This window comes from Filicampus tigris, chromosome 15 (genome assembly GCF_054856515.1).
Source record: "Filicampus tigris isolate MCC_2025a chromosome 15, RoL_Ftig_1.0, whole genome shotgun sequence".
NCBI lineage: Eukaryota > Metazoa > Chordata > Actinopteri > Syngnathiformes > Syngnathidae > Filicampus > Filicampus tigris.
The window spans coordinates 9596293-9617253 of NC_141231.1; the positions used below are offsets into that span (position 1 = coordinate 9596293).

Consider the following 20961-nt stretch of genomic DNA (forward strand, 5'->3'; position numbering starts at 1 on the left):
CAGACCTTTCCCAACACGCACCCACACACACACCCACACACACACACACACACACACACACACGCAGAAAAAGTCACATCTTACTAGTAGGTTCCATTTTTGTCAGTTTTGTACCAATACTGTTTCACTCCAAGCAAACACAGGCATTATTTTATTTCATCTTTTTTTTTTTTTTTTTTTTTTTTTTTAGGAATGATTAGTTTGACCAGTACGAAGTCTATTTAAAGAAACCTGAAATTGACAAAATTCTCCGACTTTGTACTTTGTAGTCATCCTTCATTTTTAGGCATTGAAACCATTGACATAATCGGCAATTGGAAATGAGGTCTTCCAACACAACAGGGTTTTCTTGCCAACGTTTTCTTGTGTCATTATTTAGAGTGAGCGAATTTCATTTTGGTGGTCTTCCAAGGTCTTGCTGAACACAGTTTGAGCCCCACCACTGAGCCCCTGTGACAAACCCCCCTCCCACCCGCTCCATTCAATTGTAGCCCTCCAGAGGCTTCAGTCCTTCTGCTTGAGTCACTTCCACCCTTCCAAACTCCTCCCAAGTCGGAACGATTCCTGCTGTACGATGTGCGTATCAATGACATCATACATGAGGCGGAATAGTCCTTAGGAGTACTTAAAGGTGTTTCTCTCGTTCCTCTGAGCCGAATCCAGCTTGACCTTACGGTTGCCACGTGGGCGTCAGTGATTGGAGGTCAAGTTTCGGGGCGCAGAGGTTTGTGGGGTCGGAATAGTGGCAGTGTGCTAGCGGCTGAGGGGCAGCTGGGGCAACGACATGGCCTGATGGGGGAGACTCTGGGAGGTCAACACGGAGAAAGGGTGACCTGAACAACACAAACACACACAAAACTACTGTAAATTTGTTTATTATGCATGCAAAGAAGTGTTTTATTTATTTATTTATTTATTTATTTTATAATTACAATCTAAGTTAAGAATCAACTGCATTACATCAAATATTGCTGTATCAGAAATGTTATTGCAATCATTTTTAAAATTACTCATCATTTATTTTTATTAGATTTCTAACTTCAAGTCAATTGAGATTGAGTTCATGGTTGTAACAGTTTTGCATAAAATTAAGTATAACAATTTTTTTTAACTTGTATCAATTTAATAATAATACATGAATAAAGAATTGTATTTGCAAGCAGAGTTAAGTAAGTATTATTTAGTTTGTTTTAGATTTTTATTAATTGTTCATTCTTTATTACTATGAAATAACATTAATAATATTTTTTTGTATCTTAATTCATTCATATAATTTTATTTGGAAATTGCAAGCAAAAATGCTAAAAGACGTACTGTCAATGTATCCGTGTAGGGCGACCATACGTGCCCGGTCGGGGCTGCCGAAGGGGGAGTAGTGAAGGTCATCGGGCAAGGACGAGGGTATCCTAGACTGAGGGTGACCCTGGGGGCCTCCGCTATGCTGGGGCGTGTGCTTTTTGTGTCTTGCTCTGCAGTTTTGAAACCACACCTATGAAGAGTGATGCAAGCGCATATGATGTATCGTGCGTCCACAAATGGAGGATATTGCTGATGACTCGGACAGTCATACACAATATGTACTTACCTGAATAACTCGCCTGCTGAGACCCGTCATGTCAGCAAGTTTTTGTAATGTTTGAGCATCTGGGTTGTTGTCCTGGGCAAACTGGGCCTGCATGATCTGCACAGAAATGACGTGTCAGTTTAAAGTAGCACTAAAGCAAAATTCCATGACACGTAAAATGTCTGTGTAAAAGGTTGGAAAAAAAGTAAGTAAAGTAATAACACTCAACAGTACATTTTAATCAGCGATGGCTTTATGTGTCCCAAAATGTATTTTTGACACAAATTTAAAAAATGTATTTACCTTTTTTTCTACCACATCAGGTTTAAAAGATATTCTTGTTTTTTTTTATTGTACCTAGAAAAGCTTGTGCAATAAGGATTTGACCACGCGTTGTAATTTATAAATGTGACGTTCCAAAAAAAATCCACCTGTTGCTGAATTCAACCGTTAATTCATAAATATTATGAAACATATTTTTCTGTATTACTTCTCATTATTATTACTATTATTTTAATTATTATTAAAACCTGATGTTCCACATAAAAAACAAAGGCAGATTCTGAATCTAATCTCGAAAAGTTTACTTGCATCTCTGATTCAAAAAGTGTAATAGTTAATTCTCGCAGTTAATATCATTCGTAACAGTCAATGAAAGCGTAGCTAATAACCAATTAAATAAAATAATATACTGTAAATGCTTATCCAATTGTTCATCATACCAAACTTGTTATCTTATGCACAAATGTATTACATTTTATCTATTTATCTTTATCATTTATCTAATGACGTAAATAAATAAAACAATAACAATGAAAAAAAATATTTTATTTGATTAGAATAAATCGGTGAAACGAATGCAGCAAATTTTATATAATCGATGGGCCGGGTTACAGAAAGAAGCGGGCCGTATGTGGCCCCCCAGGCCATACTTTGCCTGAGGTAGTAGGTGACTTCTTGACACTATTCTCCTTATTACAAGACATTGGACCATCCAAGTTGTTTTCTTGTTAGAGTACAATTATTCCACATTGGGCTTTAATAATATTAATAATAGTAGAAGGAGTCCTATTTGTATCACCTGTAGCTGTTCCGCAGTGAAAGACGTCCGTGCTCTTTTGGCCGGTTTGGGCTGATTGTCTTGTTCCGTTGGAACCGCTCCCTCTAATGTGATACCATTGCCTGAAAAAGTACAATAAGCATATGATTAGTTTTCAGTCAATTCAAATCAATCAAAATGTTTCCCTTTCCCAAAAGGTTTATAAATCAGAATGATTACGCTTTCACAACATTGCTGATGCTATTTTCAGCTTGTGACGTTTTTTATTGTGTTATTATAATGTTAATGTATGTGCTGTGGCATTGTGCAACACCATTTATTTGCCACTCATCACTTTAATTCCCCCAAAATGTCGCTAAATGTATAGAAAAATAGAAATATAAAGTGTAAAATGGTAACAGTTATTAGCTGCTCGCTTCGTTCCATGCCCCCGTAAACAATCATGTCGCCATGGTAACGAAACCTGTACTCAGGATCTGAAGGATCCGATCCTCCAAAACCCTCCATCCATCCATTATCTATACCGCTTATCCTCACAAGGGTGGCGGGCGTGCTGGAGGCTATCCCAGCTGTCTTTGGGCAGTAGGCGGGGGACACCCTGAATTGGTTGCCAGCCAATTGCAGGGCACACAGAGACAAACAAACATACACACTCACAATCACACCTAGGGGCAATTTTTAGAGTGTCCAATCAACCTACCATGCATGTTTTTGGAATGTGGGAGGAAACCAGTGTTCCCGGAGAAAACCCACGCAGGCACGGGGAGAACATGCAAACTCCACACAGGGAGGCCGGAGCCGGGATCGAACCCATGACATCTGATCCGTGAGGTGGACGTGCTAACCAGTTGGCCCCCTCCAAAACCCATAACAGTGATTTCAAGAACTCAAAATGCAGTGAAAATAACTGATACTAAAAGCATTCACACTATATTATTTTTATTAGTAGTAGAAGTAGTAGTAATGGAAGTAGTAGTAGTAGCAGTTTAGTGTACTTATATGAATATAACACAGTGGTTTAAAAAGAACTCTAAATTACATAGCGCTCTTTTTTTTCTACCCGTTAACATTAAATGTTTTCACATGTTAACATGCCCTTCTAAAGATGCTTCACGAGTTCTTAATAGGGTTGAGGTCAGGGGAGATTTTCCTCCCTGTACTGTATACCCAGAGTAGCCACAGCTTCAGTTCTTTTCATACCATGACAGGAAGTATTTTACAGAGGTCTTTTTAACAATATTTTTTCCTCCCATTTTTATATGCAAGTAGCACTTTTATAAACCATAAAAGCACCTTTGAATAGAAAACAATGTCAGTTCTACAGGCATTTCTAGCCCATTTTTGTAGGTGCTTCAGCACCCCAAAAGTAAATCCAAACACTCCTAACATTTGACAGATATTAACTCATTCACTGCCAGACGTTTTCAGACCCTCTTTTAACCTAACGTTTAAAAAAAATTCCAAAATATATAAATAAATTACTGGGATTGAATGGCTGGACTGTGAAAAGACAAGAAAATTCGTCGATTGCAGTGAATGAGTTAAGATTTTATTTGCAGTATGTTCTTTTTTAACAAGCTATCGAAGCGTGAAAACCGTACAGTACTCGGTAAAAACATGATATTTTATCAACAAAAATACAATATACCTCCCCCTTTTGCCTCAAAATAGATTTGATCCACCCGATCCCTCCCACCTCTTCTCAATGAAGCAAGCCAAGCGTGTTTGTGCTCAGTCTTCCACATGGAATAGTTTGAGTGAATAGCACTACTTTACTTTCAATAGTGATATGTGCCCAATTACATAATTAATACTACTCAATATCAACACATTATTATCATTATCAGACCTAATTTCTACTGCATTTAACCATAGGTTATTATTTATTTTGTTATGTAAGAGTTATCTGACATTTTTTTTCTAGCTAGGGAGCATTACAGCTAGTCAAACATGTGCTCCCACTGTCCTTTTTTAATTGGAAAAAGACAGAAGGACAGAAATTAAACTGAATTCTTATGAATTGTGATCATCCAACAAAAAGAACCAGCCCGAGAACTGAACCCACTCACCGCTCTCCGCCGCCCGCTTGAGGTTCTCCACCATGGTGTCGTAGTGGATCCTGCACAGCACCTTTTCCTCCACCAAGCCGAACTCCTCCCCCGTGGACAGTTGCCTCTTGCACGAGTAGCACGCGAAGCACGCCAAGTGGTACGCGTTGCCTCTGGCGCGCCGCACCCAGTCGCTGGCGTAGATCTGACGCCCGCAGCGGGCGCACTTAGTACCAAACCTACTGTGAGGGACAGAAGAAGAGAACCGCTGAGGCACAGGAAACATAATTACGTAAATACATCCATTTGGTATAGCGCTTGTCCTGATTAGGGCCACATGATTTTTTTTTGGTAACTTACAATTTTCAAAGTCAAAGCCTGGGGTTTTATTTCCAACCTGTCACATCATTTTATGAGGCCCAATAAAGCAAATCGAATGTGTGTACTTTGTGTTTCTTGCTAAATAGATTTGTTTTTTTCATTTATGCAGAAAATCTTGCAAATTTTCTTCACTTTTAACTGAAATTACAAGCATCCCACCCCCAAAAAATTCATAACATAAATTGAATCCTAATATACGTAAATACTTGCTTGCCATTAGTTTCCCATTATTTATTGTTTAAAACGAATTTGTTGTTAAGAACGTGTACTGCACAATAAGAATAAAATGGAGACACACACTCACAGGAACACACACTATGGCAGTTTTCCAGAGCTGAAGATGGGGGGAAAAAAAAGAAGTGTATGACATCACTCCGTGTCGTGGCTGTAACTGATAGCAACAGTGAGGTCAGGCGCCATTATACAGGAAGGATCGGTATATAGGGGGTGGGGTAGGGAGGGTTGAGGGTGACGAGGCCAGCGGATGAGGGTTTTGGAAAGTGAACGTAAACGTTGCGAGGACAACAAATGATTAACGACAGACGTGGCTGAAATGAGGCGTTAATATTTGAAATAAACACGTGCTGCTTATTGGAACCGTGCACATGGTGGTAAATGTGTTTGAGGACAGAATGAGACAAACACTGTGGTGATGGAGGCAGAGCAGACCCCACTCTTGTAGGTTTAATGACGTTAACGCGGGGTACGCAGATTTTTATCATCGTTACATACAGATATTAATACTCAATCAATTTCATTAACATAAAACAGATAGGGTGTCATGTGCCCTGAGGATGCACGTTTGAGGTGTTCTTGCACTACTGAAATGTGGGTGAGGTGTTTATATGTTATGTTGATGGATAATTGCTTGTATTCATGTAGGCAGCTGTCCCTTGCTCCAATACAAATTTCTCATAAGGGAGATTAATAAAGATAAAACTTTAAACCTTGTACATCCAGGACCGATCGCAAGCTACCTGCCAATCGTACAAGAACTTCCCACCGACATGTTTTCCCCAGTGTCCGCTTCTTGAAAGCCAAGTCTATAAATATTTTTGTCCAGATACTGTGTGTTGCCAATAGGGGTTGAACTGATTGGGTGACTAGTCAACATGTCTACTTCTCCGCAGTGATGTTTAAAGCTTGAAGTCGACTAACCACATGTATTTTTAGCATCTTGCCAATCAGCTAATTAACCATTTCATGCACAGCTATTTTAAAGTTGCTTTCGCCTATATTAATTAATCTAAATTTTAAAAAATATTGTTAACCCTTTCATGCATTAATTATGATTTAATGTTATCATTTAAAATCTAAATATATTTTTTAGTTTAATTAATATAGGCGAAAGCAACTTTTAAATAGCTGTCCACTGTAGTGACCACTTTGCATGATAGGGTTAACAGAGGACTTTTGACTTGCCTACATTTGTCTGCATGGGTGTGAGAGTCCACAAAGAAGTAAATCACGGATGGGGTTGCCAACCGTCCCTTGATAATCGGAATTGTCCCGTATTGAAAATATAAGTACGCGTCCCACGTTGAGTTGTAAAGGGACGCATTTTGGCCCGTAATATCGCGAGAGTCAGAAAATAATTCGTAAATGTCGATGGAATTAGTGAACAGTTCACTTTATATGACAACTTACGGTAACGGTCCTCATACCTCCCCTCTGCTCTGTGACCAATGAGCTGACAGCACATTCAAACACGAGTATGACGATTCAGAATCCGCTTATCTTATTAGTCGAGGTAATGTTTCTTCCCAAAGAAGATAGCGGAAGACAACAAAGCAGCGTGAATGACAGTGACGCGACACACCTTCGAGCAGCAATGCGACCGTCGGCAACACTATGACTAAAAAAAAATGAAACAGTTGCAAAAATACAGAGGACTGGAACGCAGAAAACGCACGGGTCGAAAAAGTGCAAGAAAATATCTATCAAGCGCGCTGCACTGTTTGCCGGCGCACTTTTTCCATAGCCCATGGACTGACTCAACTCAAGCAACATGCTATCAGTGGTGGGCACATACAAGGCACAACAAAACTAGGGGAACCCTACAAAAATGTGTTGTCCACCAGGTAAAGCCAGAGAGTTATGGTATGTAAAGAATGATTTTATTTTTAACCCTCTGATCAAGTTTAATATTAGAATGTGCAATGCAGTCTTGCTAGCTTTGGCTACGCCGTTTGTAGCTAGTCCTACAATAGTCCTACAAGCGAAATCTGACTGGATGCACGAAGTGAAGTTCCTTCTTTGTTACCAAAATGTTATATCCAAAAGTACGTAAGCAACGATTGTGCGATAATGAGAACTATTCATATCGCAACAAGCAACAACTAACATCACAACACTTTTGTCGGATTAAAACTGTGAGACAGTAAAAGCACAAGTAAAATAGAAAGACTGAAACAGACCCATTCTGAAATTTTTGGAGCCTGGCCACGATGTGCCGCCTTACAACATGCTATGCTTTGTAACACAATATGAGACCATCCGGCTTGTTGAAGAGAAACATGTGTAGGGCTCCCACTAATTACAACCACTATATTCGTCGGAATGGTGAGTTGTATTTTTAATCATTTGTTTTTATTTGTTTCTATACATGTGCATGTAAATATGTCTACATGAAACCGGTGGAGCTCGCTTTACTGTGATGAAAGTCGTTCAACCCCTATTTGCAGATCTGACTTCACCACCCAAGATAAAAAAAAAAAAAGACTACAATGGCAACATGACATAAAGCTTTTGCAGGGGGAACACAAAAATCATTGCTCATAATATCCACTACTACTACTACTACAGATAATAAAACGCAAGGAGCAAAGGACACAAAAAGCAGGGAAAAATCCAGAAAAGCTACGACGGTTCGTGAGACGTGAAGAGACAAAAGCAAAGTGAAGGAAAAGGGTGAATTAGAGATGGGTGGTGCGGGCGATCTGCAGTGGGGGAAGTACAAGAGCCGCCACTTGAGTGGGTTTTGGCAGAGAACCAGCCCACTCAAGTCCACTCTGTCTGGGATGAAAGCCCACTGTTGTGCCCTGAATCCTCACAAGCGTGTTCTCCTCCTCTTTTTGGTGCTCCATCCATACATACACGCAGCTATATTCAACTAGTCTATTTATAGGCAACCATGGCATGCCTGAAGGTTGTACTGTCACTTACCCAGATGTGGGAATATCATGACATTTTTGCAATATGAGGCATATATAACAATTCAAGAATTGATATAAGTGAAGACTAAATTGTCCGTAGGTGTAAACGTGAGTGTTTGTCAAGCACTGTAGAAAATAGATCCATCACAATTTATGTGGCTAGAGACTAGATAGAACACTCCACTTGCACATGGCATATAATATAACAATTAAAGATTTGAAATTTGTGACGACAAAACTGCTGTGGGATCTTTTTAATATAGGTCCTAGCAGTGTAAAGGGGAAAAAAACACCTGAATCCGTTATCTTCCAATGTGAATGCAGTGTAAATGCCAAAAACCATCGTGCACATACTGTATACATGCACATATCTACTAAATAACACATCCATGGGGAGTAAAAACACGCCCATGTAATTTCAAAACGGCCAAGGGAATAATGTTGAGGTTAGTCTGACTAAATCAAAAACATGTATTATTTTATTATTTTTTATTCTTTATATTATTGACTATGATTGATTATGTGCATACTGTGTATTCTAGTGTGTTTGGGGCATTAAGTTGATGGTTGTGTAGTTGTTTATCTGCATTTTGGGCATAAACATTTAGTAAATTAAGGCAAGGGGCCACCAAACCCGCAGACCTCCATCCATCCATTATCTGTACCGCTTCTCCTTACAAGGGTCGCGGGGCGTGCTGGAGCCTATCCCAGCTGTCTTTGGGCAGTAGGCGGGGGACACCCTGAACTGGTTGCCAGCCAATCGCAGGGCACACAGAGACAAACATCCGCACTCACAATCACACCTAGGGGCAATTTAGAGTATCCAATCAACTTACCATGCATGTTTTTGGAATGTGGGAGGAAACCGGAGTGCCCGGAGAAAACCCACGCAGGCACGGGGAGAACATGCAAACTCCACACAGGGAGGCCGGAGCCGGGATCGAACCCACGACCTCTGAACTGTGAGGCGGACGTGCTAACCAGTCGACCACCGTGCCGCACCCGCAGACCTGACAAATACAAATTTGTAAACACTTGTACATTTATAGAATTACAATGACGTATTGTATATTGGGGTTTTTTTTTTGCTTCTTATTTTAATTAAAAAAAAAATGTTGATAATTATTGTGAGAACTATGTGACCCCTGAGGATATTAGATATGGGTCACTTGAAAAATACATTTGTGTGAATTGGACACCTGGACCTGTAAAATAAAACCAGCTTCACAAATACTGTATGTTGAGAGTATACAATATGTAAATAAATACAGACAATACGCAACAAATTAAAAAGTCGAATCATGTCCTAGCTGGACGTGAACCTTATAAATATATGATATTGCAGTTGTGTTTTGATAGTGTACCATGATAGATCACATACCATACTTAAACTTACAACCCTGTATTTGACAATCCAATAGTAAAACTATCTATATGAATTCCACCATTCAAGGTCATGATAACAAGCCTGTTGTGGTGACTTGGGGAATATACTGAGCTTTGCTCAAGTTGTTACTGATATATTCCAGTAAAGTCATTCTGGAGACAAATGGACTGTGTGGTTTATATTGTACTGTATTGGCGTATTGTACCATACCCCTTTGCTATAGAGTAAAAAGCAAAACCGGGACTCAGCTACTAATCTAGCATGACAGCTTGTCAGCTCTATACTCTGTAGACAAAACCCAGGGAGTGCAGCATATCATCACTCATTTCAAGGATCGCACCTCCTCTATCTTCATCTCCACAAACCCCCATTTTTTTAACTCATTCAGCTCCCAGGGTTGTATTTGGATTAGTGTTAAAACACTTTATCAAGCATCAAGTACAGTACGATGCAGTAAAATGAATAAATATGTCAAAATGGACGCCACATGCCTCACTATAAAAGAAAAGAGAAAAAAAAGAAAAAAAACGTGATGTCACTGAATGGAATGATTAAATTAAATCATAAAAAAAGATTACATAAAATATATTTTTAAAAATAGACACATTTAACCTGCTATATCAATGTTATAAATATTACAATATTGATGATTTTTTTATTTTTTCTTAAGCTGCTCAAAAACTAGAGTCTGGACATTTTCCGGGGTTACAGTTTTGATATTTACTCTGTGTGCATAGATTACCGATGTTCTTGGCCTTTCAACGTTATCTGTGTCTGTATGAATATTATTCTCATGCTGCCATTTTGTTGTATTAAAAATGATACAAATATTTGAGTCCTTATTCCACTTTTCAGCAGCAGCATTGATTTTTGAGAAGTCACCATGGGCAATAAAAAAAATGTTTTACGGTAGAGGAAGCATTAGATCTGTTTCAAAATGTTCACAATGCTGAGTCTACGGATGATTTAGACAGCGAGTCCGAGCAAGAGCAGCTTCCCTCCAGTGAAGAGGAGCTAGGGCGACACCCACACCCGTCTGCTTCAGAGGGGGAATGACAGGACTTAATTAATGAACTGTACAAGTACATAATTTACATTCAAATGTACTCAGAACAGACTTTTGATAAATCAAATACCTTTAATAGCTACTCAAACAGCGAGTAATAATCATTTTAGGCGATGACGGCTTTTCCAAAGCACAAACCGTCAAAATGGGTTGGTCGAAAACCCTTCTTGTGAAAAAAACCTACGTGGCTTATCATGTTAGAAAGCTACGACCAATTGCCATCAAAATTCACATGGACATCTCCACTTATGCCCACTTCAATCTCTGAAAATTAAGCAATCGTCACGGTATTTTGGTGGTGATCAGTCGTAGCTTGATAACACTAAGCCACATTATAGGTTTTTTACACGTACGTTCAACATTTTAGACTTTCCCATCAAAGAAAAAAAATGGCACTAGGAGATCTAAGTAGTTTTAGAATCCGGGTGGTACTAGTGTTAAACAAAGGAGCGCTCCCTTTCTTGTTGAGTAGGTTAAGCATTTCGGCGACTTAGGCGAGAGTTACATCACATCAACAGCAATAGCGTCTACCCTGCCCCGGAAGCTTCGGTGCCTTATGACATCGAATGCGGAAGTGTTGCGTGCATATAGTCCATCCATGCTCTAGGTTTTATTTCACGTAGGCATTCACGGAACTAACTGTTTCGCAGTGCCCGGCCATTCAACATGTTAGGGTCAATGGACCATATCAAATGCAAAAGGGTATCCGGGCCAAACTATTATAGTGTATCTAAACAGATCACACCACACCAACAACACACAGACAGCAACGAAGATGACAGGATAATGCTCGCGGGGTGTGATAATTATGGATGTTCGACACAGGTCACAAGTGGCTGCACTTCATAAAAAAAGACCAAGCTGGTCAGTGCAACACGTAAAAAAAGGATCTCGTGCAAAGGAGGTTGCACGTCTAGTATGATTAAACACCTCCGTTTACATGCGGTAGAATTGTTAGAGTGTTTGTTTGAAGTGATACAGACCGCACTGCGTTCCGAATCGGGTAAGTATACAAATGAAATGAAAAATGTTTGATGCCCACATCGAGCACAAGTTTTTCTTTTTATTTGCACACTTGGCTTGCCCATTAATGGGTGTTAAGTAGCATGGTATAAGATGCATTATTGTATTGTATTTTACAGTAGTATACAGTAGAAAAGTTAATGAAACAAATACCCCACCTCATCCACCCCACAAAAAAAAAAAAAAAAACGGAATCGAGAATGGTTCGGAATCGCCCAAATTCAACTTTAGCACCCTATAATAATCTCTGTTAGATTGATCACATTAGACTTGTAGCATGTGGTTTTGCATTAAGTCTACAAAGGAAGAATACCTTTAAATAATCATCTGAATCATGCACAATATCCAGCATTGACGCAGGAAGTGTCAAATAATTGAGTTTTTTTTAATCGCAGATGCCTTATTATCATTTTTGATTAATCCCGTCCTTTAAAAGAAAAACGTGCAATTCTGCATGCGGCTGGTTGCTATGGAAACCCAATCACCTAACCAGAGGTGGGTTGATGATTAATTACTGCGACAATTCAGCCACACGCATGCACACTTTTCACTTAACAAAGCTCACTCAGGCTACAGTACGAGCACCCCGATGTGCTCCTGATTGGAACAGCATGAGACTTCCTGCGTGTGTGTGTGTGTGTGTGTGTGTGTGTGTGTGTGTGTGTGTGTGTGTGTGTGTGCGTGTGTGCGCGTGTGCCTATGTATGTGTGTGTATGCTCCCAAGGCCTGAAATATAGGTTTGAGTGGCACAGAAAAGGCTCTGTCCTGCACTACCCAACACACACACCAACTTACTCCACCTATCGCACCAAAACATGCACACACGCATCGAAAGAAACACACTCTGATTTCCTGCTATTACGTCCCATTAAAGCAGCTGTCAGTCCAAAGCCAGATGAGGGAGTGACAGAGATGAGGAAACATCTCCAGAGGTTTTGGAAGTGGTCCAAATGAATCTGAACACCTCACCAATGATTAAAGTTAAATTTCACCAAAAAATACAAAAAAAACCAGATTGGATTTTTATTTTTACAGCAGTGACCATCATCACACTTCTATTTTCATTGCTGATATTCAGAGCGATTTTCAAAGAAATGATCAATTTAACCATATAATTATGCAAATGAGTGGCGACCTTCAGCTATTGTCAAACATCAACATTTCTGTCATAAGAAAGAAAGAATCAGAATTTAGGCGATATTGCTATATTATATTATATTATATTATATTATATTATATTATATTATATTATATTATATTATATTATATTATATTATATCATCGCTGTCCTGTGAAAAACATTTTTTTTAATTTTCACATTAATGCGATGTCTGTAACGCGGAAACACCATTCATATAAAAATAAGAAAATGAAAAAAAAAAATTTTTTTCACATGACAGCGACGATATGTTAGGTTAAATTATATTAGATCCAAGCAAGTTACAAATCAGCATGAGTTACTTTAATTTTTTTTAACCCATTTTATTTATACATTTGATTTTTATTTCGCTGGCATCGGGCCGAAACCGCATAAGTCACATTTTGGTGAATTTCAAATTTTCTAAAATCTATAGTATTGGTCATTCCACACCCTTAGTTGTTATTTTTCCACATTATTGACCAATCTAAAGTATTGAAAATGGCATGCTCTCTTTCACGGTGCAATGCTAATGGTTGAACAAACTTGCCAGTTTAGGGGTCTCCTGAAAAGTGACTATTTTGGAAGTACAAGGTTTTGACCCGACGCCGGCGATTTATTAGACGTTAGCCATTTTGTTTATTAGTTAATTGGCTGGGAGCAACTGCGTGGTGAGACATGCTGTCCCACTCAAGTAACCAAATATGGTTTCTTAGCCTTGGAGTTAAGTGTGTGGCTCCAAAGTGGCGTGTGTTCATATTTCTGAATACTGAATTTAACAAGATACCATTACACACTCGAAAGATGCTATTTCAATGACCAAATCAGATTACTGTGCTGCTCTGACACTTGGTGGGGCACATAAGGTCTGTCAGAAAATTTGACTGGCCAACCGTGCAATTCTAAAAACAACTAAAGAAGGAATTGTTATTTTTTTTAAAAAATGTAACCCAGAAATGATCGTCCATAGCCGAATTATTATTATTTATTTCATGACCCTCAAAGGACTTGATATAAACTGTAATGGCCCCGATCAGAAAAAAAACTTTATAGTCACTGCCAAGCTGCCAATAATTGAGTTAAAGGATTTACTCTACAGTTCATTGATGATGATGGCATAACAGCTCACCATGTGACAGCCATTTGTACCTTTCCTGACTACTTCTTTGGCTGGAAGGCGCTCGCATACACTTAACGTCCTATTTTACATATTTAATAATGCCTCACAGTCCGGGGAGAAGTTTTGGGGAGCAAGAGGTGACTGGTGAGGGAGCGTTTAAACGGAAAGAGGTCAGCTCGAGTATTAGCACGAACCAGGCAGAGCAAACAGAAATGTGTGTTGTGAAAATAATAAAAAGAAAATGATTGACAGCTGCTGGACATGCATAAATAAACAGAGACCATGGGGTGTGTTTGTGTGGCTGTGTCAAGCGAGGTGATATACAGTACATGTGTGCATTTCTTTACACATAGTGGGCCGTGTGTATTGAAGGGCGAACGTGTCTGTTAGTTTGGCATAAGAATCACATTCAGATCATAAAAAAAGGTGCTGACCAGGCACTCGGGGCGGTCTAATTGCTGGTCTGGAGGTCTGGGGTGGAGGACGACTAATTGCTGGTGATTATAAACCTCAGTCGTGGTTTTGTGTCAGGTTTCGATCACACACTGACATTTGTGTCCTTTCGCCAGGATTTTCTGGTCAAAACACAAACACACTAAAACAATGATTCTCAAAGTGCGGTTCACGAAAGAATCACTTTCCGTTGTGTTTAACTTTTTAGTATATAATACATTTGCATTTAGTCTATAAGAACTTTTTGTTTTCACACTTTTATTTCGGTAAAGTTTTCATATAATTATTTGTGGAATCAATTTCAATGGAATCAATACTTAAGTACATACTTTTATTTTCCAATATTTAAAAACAGTGTTAATGTTCAAACTGTGCATAATGTTAGAATGGCTCACAATAATATTAAATCTACCTTTTAGGAATAAAACCTCTGTCTATTTTTTTTTAAATAGCTGGTGACACTACTGAATGTTGGTTATGATGGTGGTACTTTGAAAATCACTGCACTAACTGGTGTAAATGCCATCACCTCAGCATAAACTAATAACAACAGACATAAATATCCCACAACAAACATGCATGGGAAAACCCATTTGTCAAGAAATTGTGAGCCTTCTTTATGATCAATAAAACATCGTAAACCATTTTTCTCCACCCAATAAAAAGTCCTTCACGGCCACCATTTTGGCTCCCGACCTTATGTTTTCTGCCAATGCTGCATGTCCAATGCACATGCGCACATAAAACTTGCACACACTTTCCAGCTCTACACCTTAAATGTAACACATCACATGTGCTAAAACATGTGATGTAACTGTCTGTGGCAAACAGTGGAAATCACAGCTCTCACAATTGGAAGCACTCATCCGCCACCTCATCCTCCTCCAAGATGAAGAAGTGACAACACCCTGTGTTTGACCCTGACTATGATTGCATCATACATGCATTTGGGCGGTTTCTGCATCCTTCATGATTTTATGCAAGGAAAAGAAAAGCACAAACATATTTATATATTTCGTGGTAGTAGGAGACGTAGAGACATTTATTATTGTATTTAATGTAGTTATGTTATTTGACAAAAGTCACTTGTTGACCGCAGTGCTAAAAGCTGGCAACAGCTGTGGCCTGGCTTTCATTTGTGTTTCTTGCTTTCAGTGTGATTGCAGAATGAAGCAAAACCCATGTAAACAAGAAAACAATCTTTGTTTTCCTGACTCTGCAATGTTGTCTTGAAGTCATTATTTCCACCTTGTTTTAGGAGGTTGCTAAATCATATTGCAGCGTTTTATCATTACCCCCTTTTTTATTATTTATATTTTACAACTACATCTGCCTGCAACATACTCAAGAAATGAGGTTAGATCTACAAATATAATCAAGTTCATTGGTTTTTTTTGTGGTGTATTTTAGTATTACTCGTAGATAGAAATATACTAGTAAATAGTCATAGTAATTACAATAATATTTTCATATTTTTTTTACACGTTTTATTCAAATTAACGATTTTTCAAACAAAATAAATACAAAAAAATTAAAATATATTATTCATTGTTCATTTACAACTATGCTGCTAATATTCAGTAATGAACAAGTAAATATGAAAATTAAAGCAACAAAAATAGTACAGGATTAAGTACAACAAAATACACACACATATATATACAGGACATATACAGTATACAGTACATATACTGTAGTATTATAATTACTATAAAAAAAGGAACTCAAACCGAAGAGTTTCACGCAATGTGATTTTCTGTTTTCATAGCTTCTCAAATATAGGAAACCAGCAATTAAAGCGTGTGTGAGTGTTTGATGACAGATTTTGGAGAGAGGAGAGGAGAGTGTTTTGCAAATAAAGTCACATAGTAAACTTACCCTACCTGAAATAATCCATTTTACAGAAGATCTCCTTGTTTTTGATGTAGCAGCTACTGTGTTGACGTAACGACGTCCGGCACACCGAACATTCCAGGCAGCGCACGTGCCAGATCAGGTTGTTCACCTGCGCGTGCACACGCGCGCACACACACACACACACGCACATGCGCGCGCACACACGAACACACACGTAAATATATATCATCATCATATATTATTATGAATTATGTTATAATCGATATAGTTTTAGATTAAGTCTATCGGTGCGATAACAGAGCGATTGAATTCAACTCCATTTTGAATATTCAAATAAAGCTGTGGACACCATTTTGTATTTTTCGTTCACATCATTTGTAAATGGTTAATCGTTTGGTCTAAATATGATTTATTATTATCGAACCTGTTTGGGAAATCATATTCTCATCTAACATTTACATAAAGGAAGACCAGGCATTATGCTATATATAATAACAAAATAATTAAATGTATGTACGTATGTATGTATTTTATCTGGATCAGAGCAAAATATAACGTGAGAAATAATATTTTTCATTTAAAAAAATAGCTGGCAACATTTTTAAATACGTGAGGATTTATTTCAAGCTCCAAATGGTATAAAATCACGTTATATCTGGCATAATACTATTTTCAAAAAGTACAGCAGGCATGATGTATATTCTGTTGTGCAGGAAATAACTTTACAAATAGTAATGCGATCGGATTAAATTCATGGCTGCAGTTTGAAAACGTGTATTAGCATAAATAATTGTTTTATTTCAAAATAATCTTGATGGATACAATTTAACAACACGATTCAACCACACAGCCCTTTTGAAATATTTAAAATCTTATGTAAATGTCAGTTATCATACTGATTATAACTCCCAATAGTTTATACTTATTTTGTTGTCAGTGTATATGGTTTATAAAGTGAATCCAATGTAGTTTTAAATTGACTGAAATGTTACAGTATTCGATTGTTACTTCTCATCACATTTGATTTCTGTAGCCACAGTTTACCACGAGTAAAAATTGTTTAGACAGGGAGAAGAAACAAGACACATAACAGACCGTTTTAACAGGCTTTAAAAAGGCCCACCAAAATTATCTTGTAACTAATTTCTCCAAATCTCTCCTCGGCTATCCATGTTAAAATGCCACGATGAGCAAAACGACCAAATGTCTAATTAGCTCCATTTTCCCATTTGCGAAATGGTCGCCATGTTTGTAGTTTTCGTTCTGACGTTCAGCGTCCAGGCCTCCAACGCAAGAAAATACGACTCCACTCATAACATGAACGTCTGGACGACGCTCACCTTGAGTAGGTATCTGTCCAGGATCTCCAGGCCGCAGCTGGCGCACACGTTCTTCCCGGTGGAGGGTACCGAGCTGGCGGTGGAGGTGGGCGAGCACACGGAGGGCGTGGACGGCGTGCTCGGGGACGAGCGTGTGTCCTCCCGCTCCATGTTCGACCGCTGGGACTCCGCGTCCGACTGAGACTGCGTGGAGAGAGGGGGTGCGGGTGGGAGTAGGGGACACCCACGAATCAAAACCGAGTGTCACACACAAGCGCAGACGTACACGCACACACAGGCGCCTTTCCATCTAGCTTTAGCTTTTCGGTCATCTGGGTCACGTGAACAAAATTAATCAAAACATATGGAAACAGGGGTTGTGAATCCTGCCCCCGCCCTCCCCCCATTTAATTAGGGACAAAAATGAGTAAACGCCAAAACACAAACATTTTATTATTTGTTTTATAAATTAGTATGTATTACCACCCACCTTATTTTGTTTGTATTATCATTTTACGATATTATTCTCATGTCATTCTTATGTAGTACTATCTAGTCGGATATTTTTGTTTTATTGTTTAATTCAATTATTATTATTATTATTATTATTATTATTATTATTATTATTATTACTACTATTATTATTACTATTATTATTACTATGCATTTTGTAGTATTTGAATTAGATATTATTGTCATTTATTAAATCCTGAAAACACCATAGCTTGTGGTCCATTTGGCCCGTGGAAGTATATAACCAAGTGCCCTACTTAACTATAAAAATATAAATGAATAAATAAACCTCCAAACTATCTCACATGCAAATGCTCTAATAATAAAAATGTTTGCGTTATGCTGTTGGGAAAGTCACCCTATGCTTTGCCAATCATATAATTTTATATTGCAGATTTCATTCGTATTGTCCGATATTGTCTTTTAACACAAGTGACTTTCCGAACACCGTGATTTTCGTCATTGTTCAAAACAAATTTCAGCGCACCATGACTGTAAAAACATTTGCCCGTGTATCCCCTTTTCAAAGACAGTAAAAGATAAAAGGTGTCTTACTTACCATTTGCGTCTGTTTGGAGTCCACGCTGCAGCCTGCAGCACTCTGACGCTCACTGCAGATCACCTACAGCCAAACCAACATCTTCATGTATACCTTTCCACCGCTCATGCTCCGTGCGATAAATCAACCACGTGTGGATGATCGGCTTTATACACTTGCGTTAATAACCCCACCAAGCAACCCACCCCCACCCCCTTTGGTAACAAAAAGACACCTTTAAATGAAGCAATCCAAATTGGCTTTGGGGAATAATAGCGTTTTCCCTTGCAATCCAGAATACGCGTGGAGATGAGGGGAGGAGGGGGCAGCGGGGCTGTCGAGGGGGTAAACTACCTGTAATTACAAATAGGTGGCGGATAAGAGGTTTCACAAGTGTCTATTTCATGTGTCGATCAGTAGGCAAGCAGCGGGTCACGCAAAGAGTTGCAAATGTGATTTCGCCACTGCCCCCCGCCGCCACTCCAATCACTTAAATGCTTGTAATTAAAATCCTATTCTTTTTTTATTTTATTTTTTTCACGGGTGTTGACCTGTTTGTGAAATATCATAAATATATAATAAACACCAGACCTCCAAAAAGCACCGCTGTGCATGATGCAAAACAGAAAAATAAAGACAATAAAGACAAAAACTCAAACACGCAAAAAGACTAGCCTTACCTGCTTGGTGGTGGACAGAATCGTGTTTCCCTCTGAGAGAGGGGACAAAACTTCATTTTTCCAGTACATCCCCCGGAGCCTCACAGCGAGCAGCGGCAGCAGTCAAACCTGGGACAAGTCGTCGATGGGCGGCCAGCTGAGCTTCGACCATCCGATGCTCAAGCTGCTCCCCGCTTTTTTTTTTTTTTTTTTGATAGTTCCTTTCCCGGCTTTAAGGACGTCGTTTCTCCCGATGCTCCTCTTGTGTGGCGAAGCAAAACTGCGCTTGTCTAGTAACCTCTTAGAAAGACATGCATGTGCGCAGATGCACACCCTCCCCTTCAGCACTGTATCTCTTCCCTCACTGGTAGGATAGAGTTGTGACTTTACAGGAAGTGCAACTTGCACACAGCGTCTGATTCCTCCACGCAGACGCTTTCCAAAGTGCAGAGGAGAGGTGGAGGCTGTAAAGAAGAAAGTTCTGCGGCGTGGCCTGCCTCTCTTTGGGGGAAAAGAGGAGGGTGGACGCGTGCACATTTGCATATGGATTAAATGCAGAAAAAAAGACCAAGAGAGTTTCTCATTAATATGCCATTGGAGATTGCGACAAATGTAAAAAAAAAAAAAAACATATTTGCTTGTCTATTGCTTAAAACAAGACACGGCATTAAAAGCAATAAATATACAGTCGCCTGTTCGAATTAAATCAAAACACGTAAACGTCGTAATTACAATGTTTGGTTTGAGTCGGACGTAAGATATTTTTAACAACTGCCAAATTATCACAAGCATGTTGGACCAGAGACAATTCAGAATATACAACAAAATGTAAATGTCATTTTTTGCAACATCCGTGATAAATGACAATATTTGCAATAAAGCGAACGAAAACGACGCAAATATGAGTCCACACACGTTTAAATTGTTCCCCAAAATACACATACTGGAATCGATAGCTATTTTCAAAATCAACAGGCTTACTGGTGAGTGAAATTTAATTTAGGAACAGAAATTAGGATGATTGCCATCAATTTAAGGCACAAAAGGCGTAAAAGGGCTTTTTGTTGCAAACCAGTAAGGATTTGGTTGGTCGTTAAACGTGTAACAAATTAACGCGCTCTTTTATGTAATTTTATATGAACATCCCTGAGTGCGTATTAATAAAGCTTTGACTTGCAGGAACGTTTACCGAAATAAAACAGTTTGCAATATATGGCTGGCGCGTTTCTTCCAACAGGAAAATAAAAATATGTTTCATGGAGAAATTATCATAATCAAACCAAAAAGATAATTGTGCAGCAACCTTGGCTATAACATTTTAAAAATCCCACTCGAAAAATAAATGGACCAGATAAATGCGTTGTGATGGTTCTATTATTTTTTTTTTTTACATGGTTGATGTTATGGGTCTAATGAGATTATAACCTGATTTGTGTTTTTATGCTGTAGTCCTAAAACGTACCCCATGAAATACAAAAAAGAGAATATTACCCTAAAATGTACAAACCTACAACACATCAAATTCTGTTGATGAAATTAAATTTCATCTTAAAAAAACAACGTGGGGGAAACATCATCATGCATACTCTCCCAAATCGAGTGGAAATTATTTTTTTTATAACAGGGGCCATTTTATTTATTTTTTTGTCCTCTAATGGCCATACAATTTATGGAACAATA

General features: G+C 38.6%; 1 protein-coding gene across 2 annotated transcripts; it reads right to left on the minus strand.

Moving 5' to 3' along the window:
* Positions 1-483: 483 nt before the first annotated feature.
* On the minus strand, positions 484-19540 carry lhx6a (LIM homeobox 6a). 2 transcript variants are annotated; one of them, XM_086053445.1, is made up of 9 exons: positions 19303-19540; positions 18644-18706; positions 17593-17775; positions 16279-16400; positions 4694-4911; positions 2646-2746; positions 1586-1681; positions 1315-1489; positions 484-833 (listed from the first exon to the last, which is right to left on the minus strand). In XM_086053445.1, the coding sequence occupies exons 1-9, from the start codon at positions 19369-19371 to the stop codon at positions 754-756; spliced, it is 1107 nt and encodes a 368-aa protein (XP_085909571.1). In that variant the 5' UTR covers positions 19372-19540; the 3' UTR covers positions 484-753. The 2 variants fall into 2 exon arrangements, with proteins under 2 accessions (XP_085909571.1, XP_085909570.1); XM_086053444.1 differs by having other exon boundaries at positions 4694-4914.
* Between the last annotated feature and the right edge of the window lie 1421 nt (positions 19541-20961).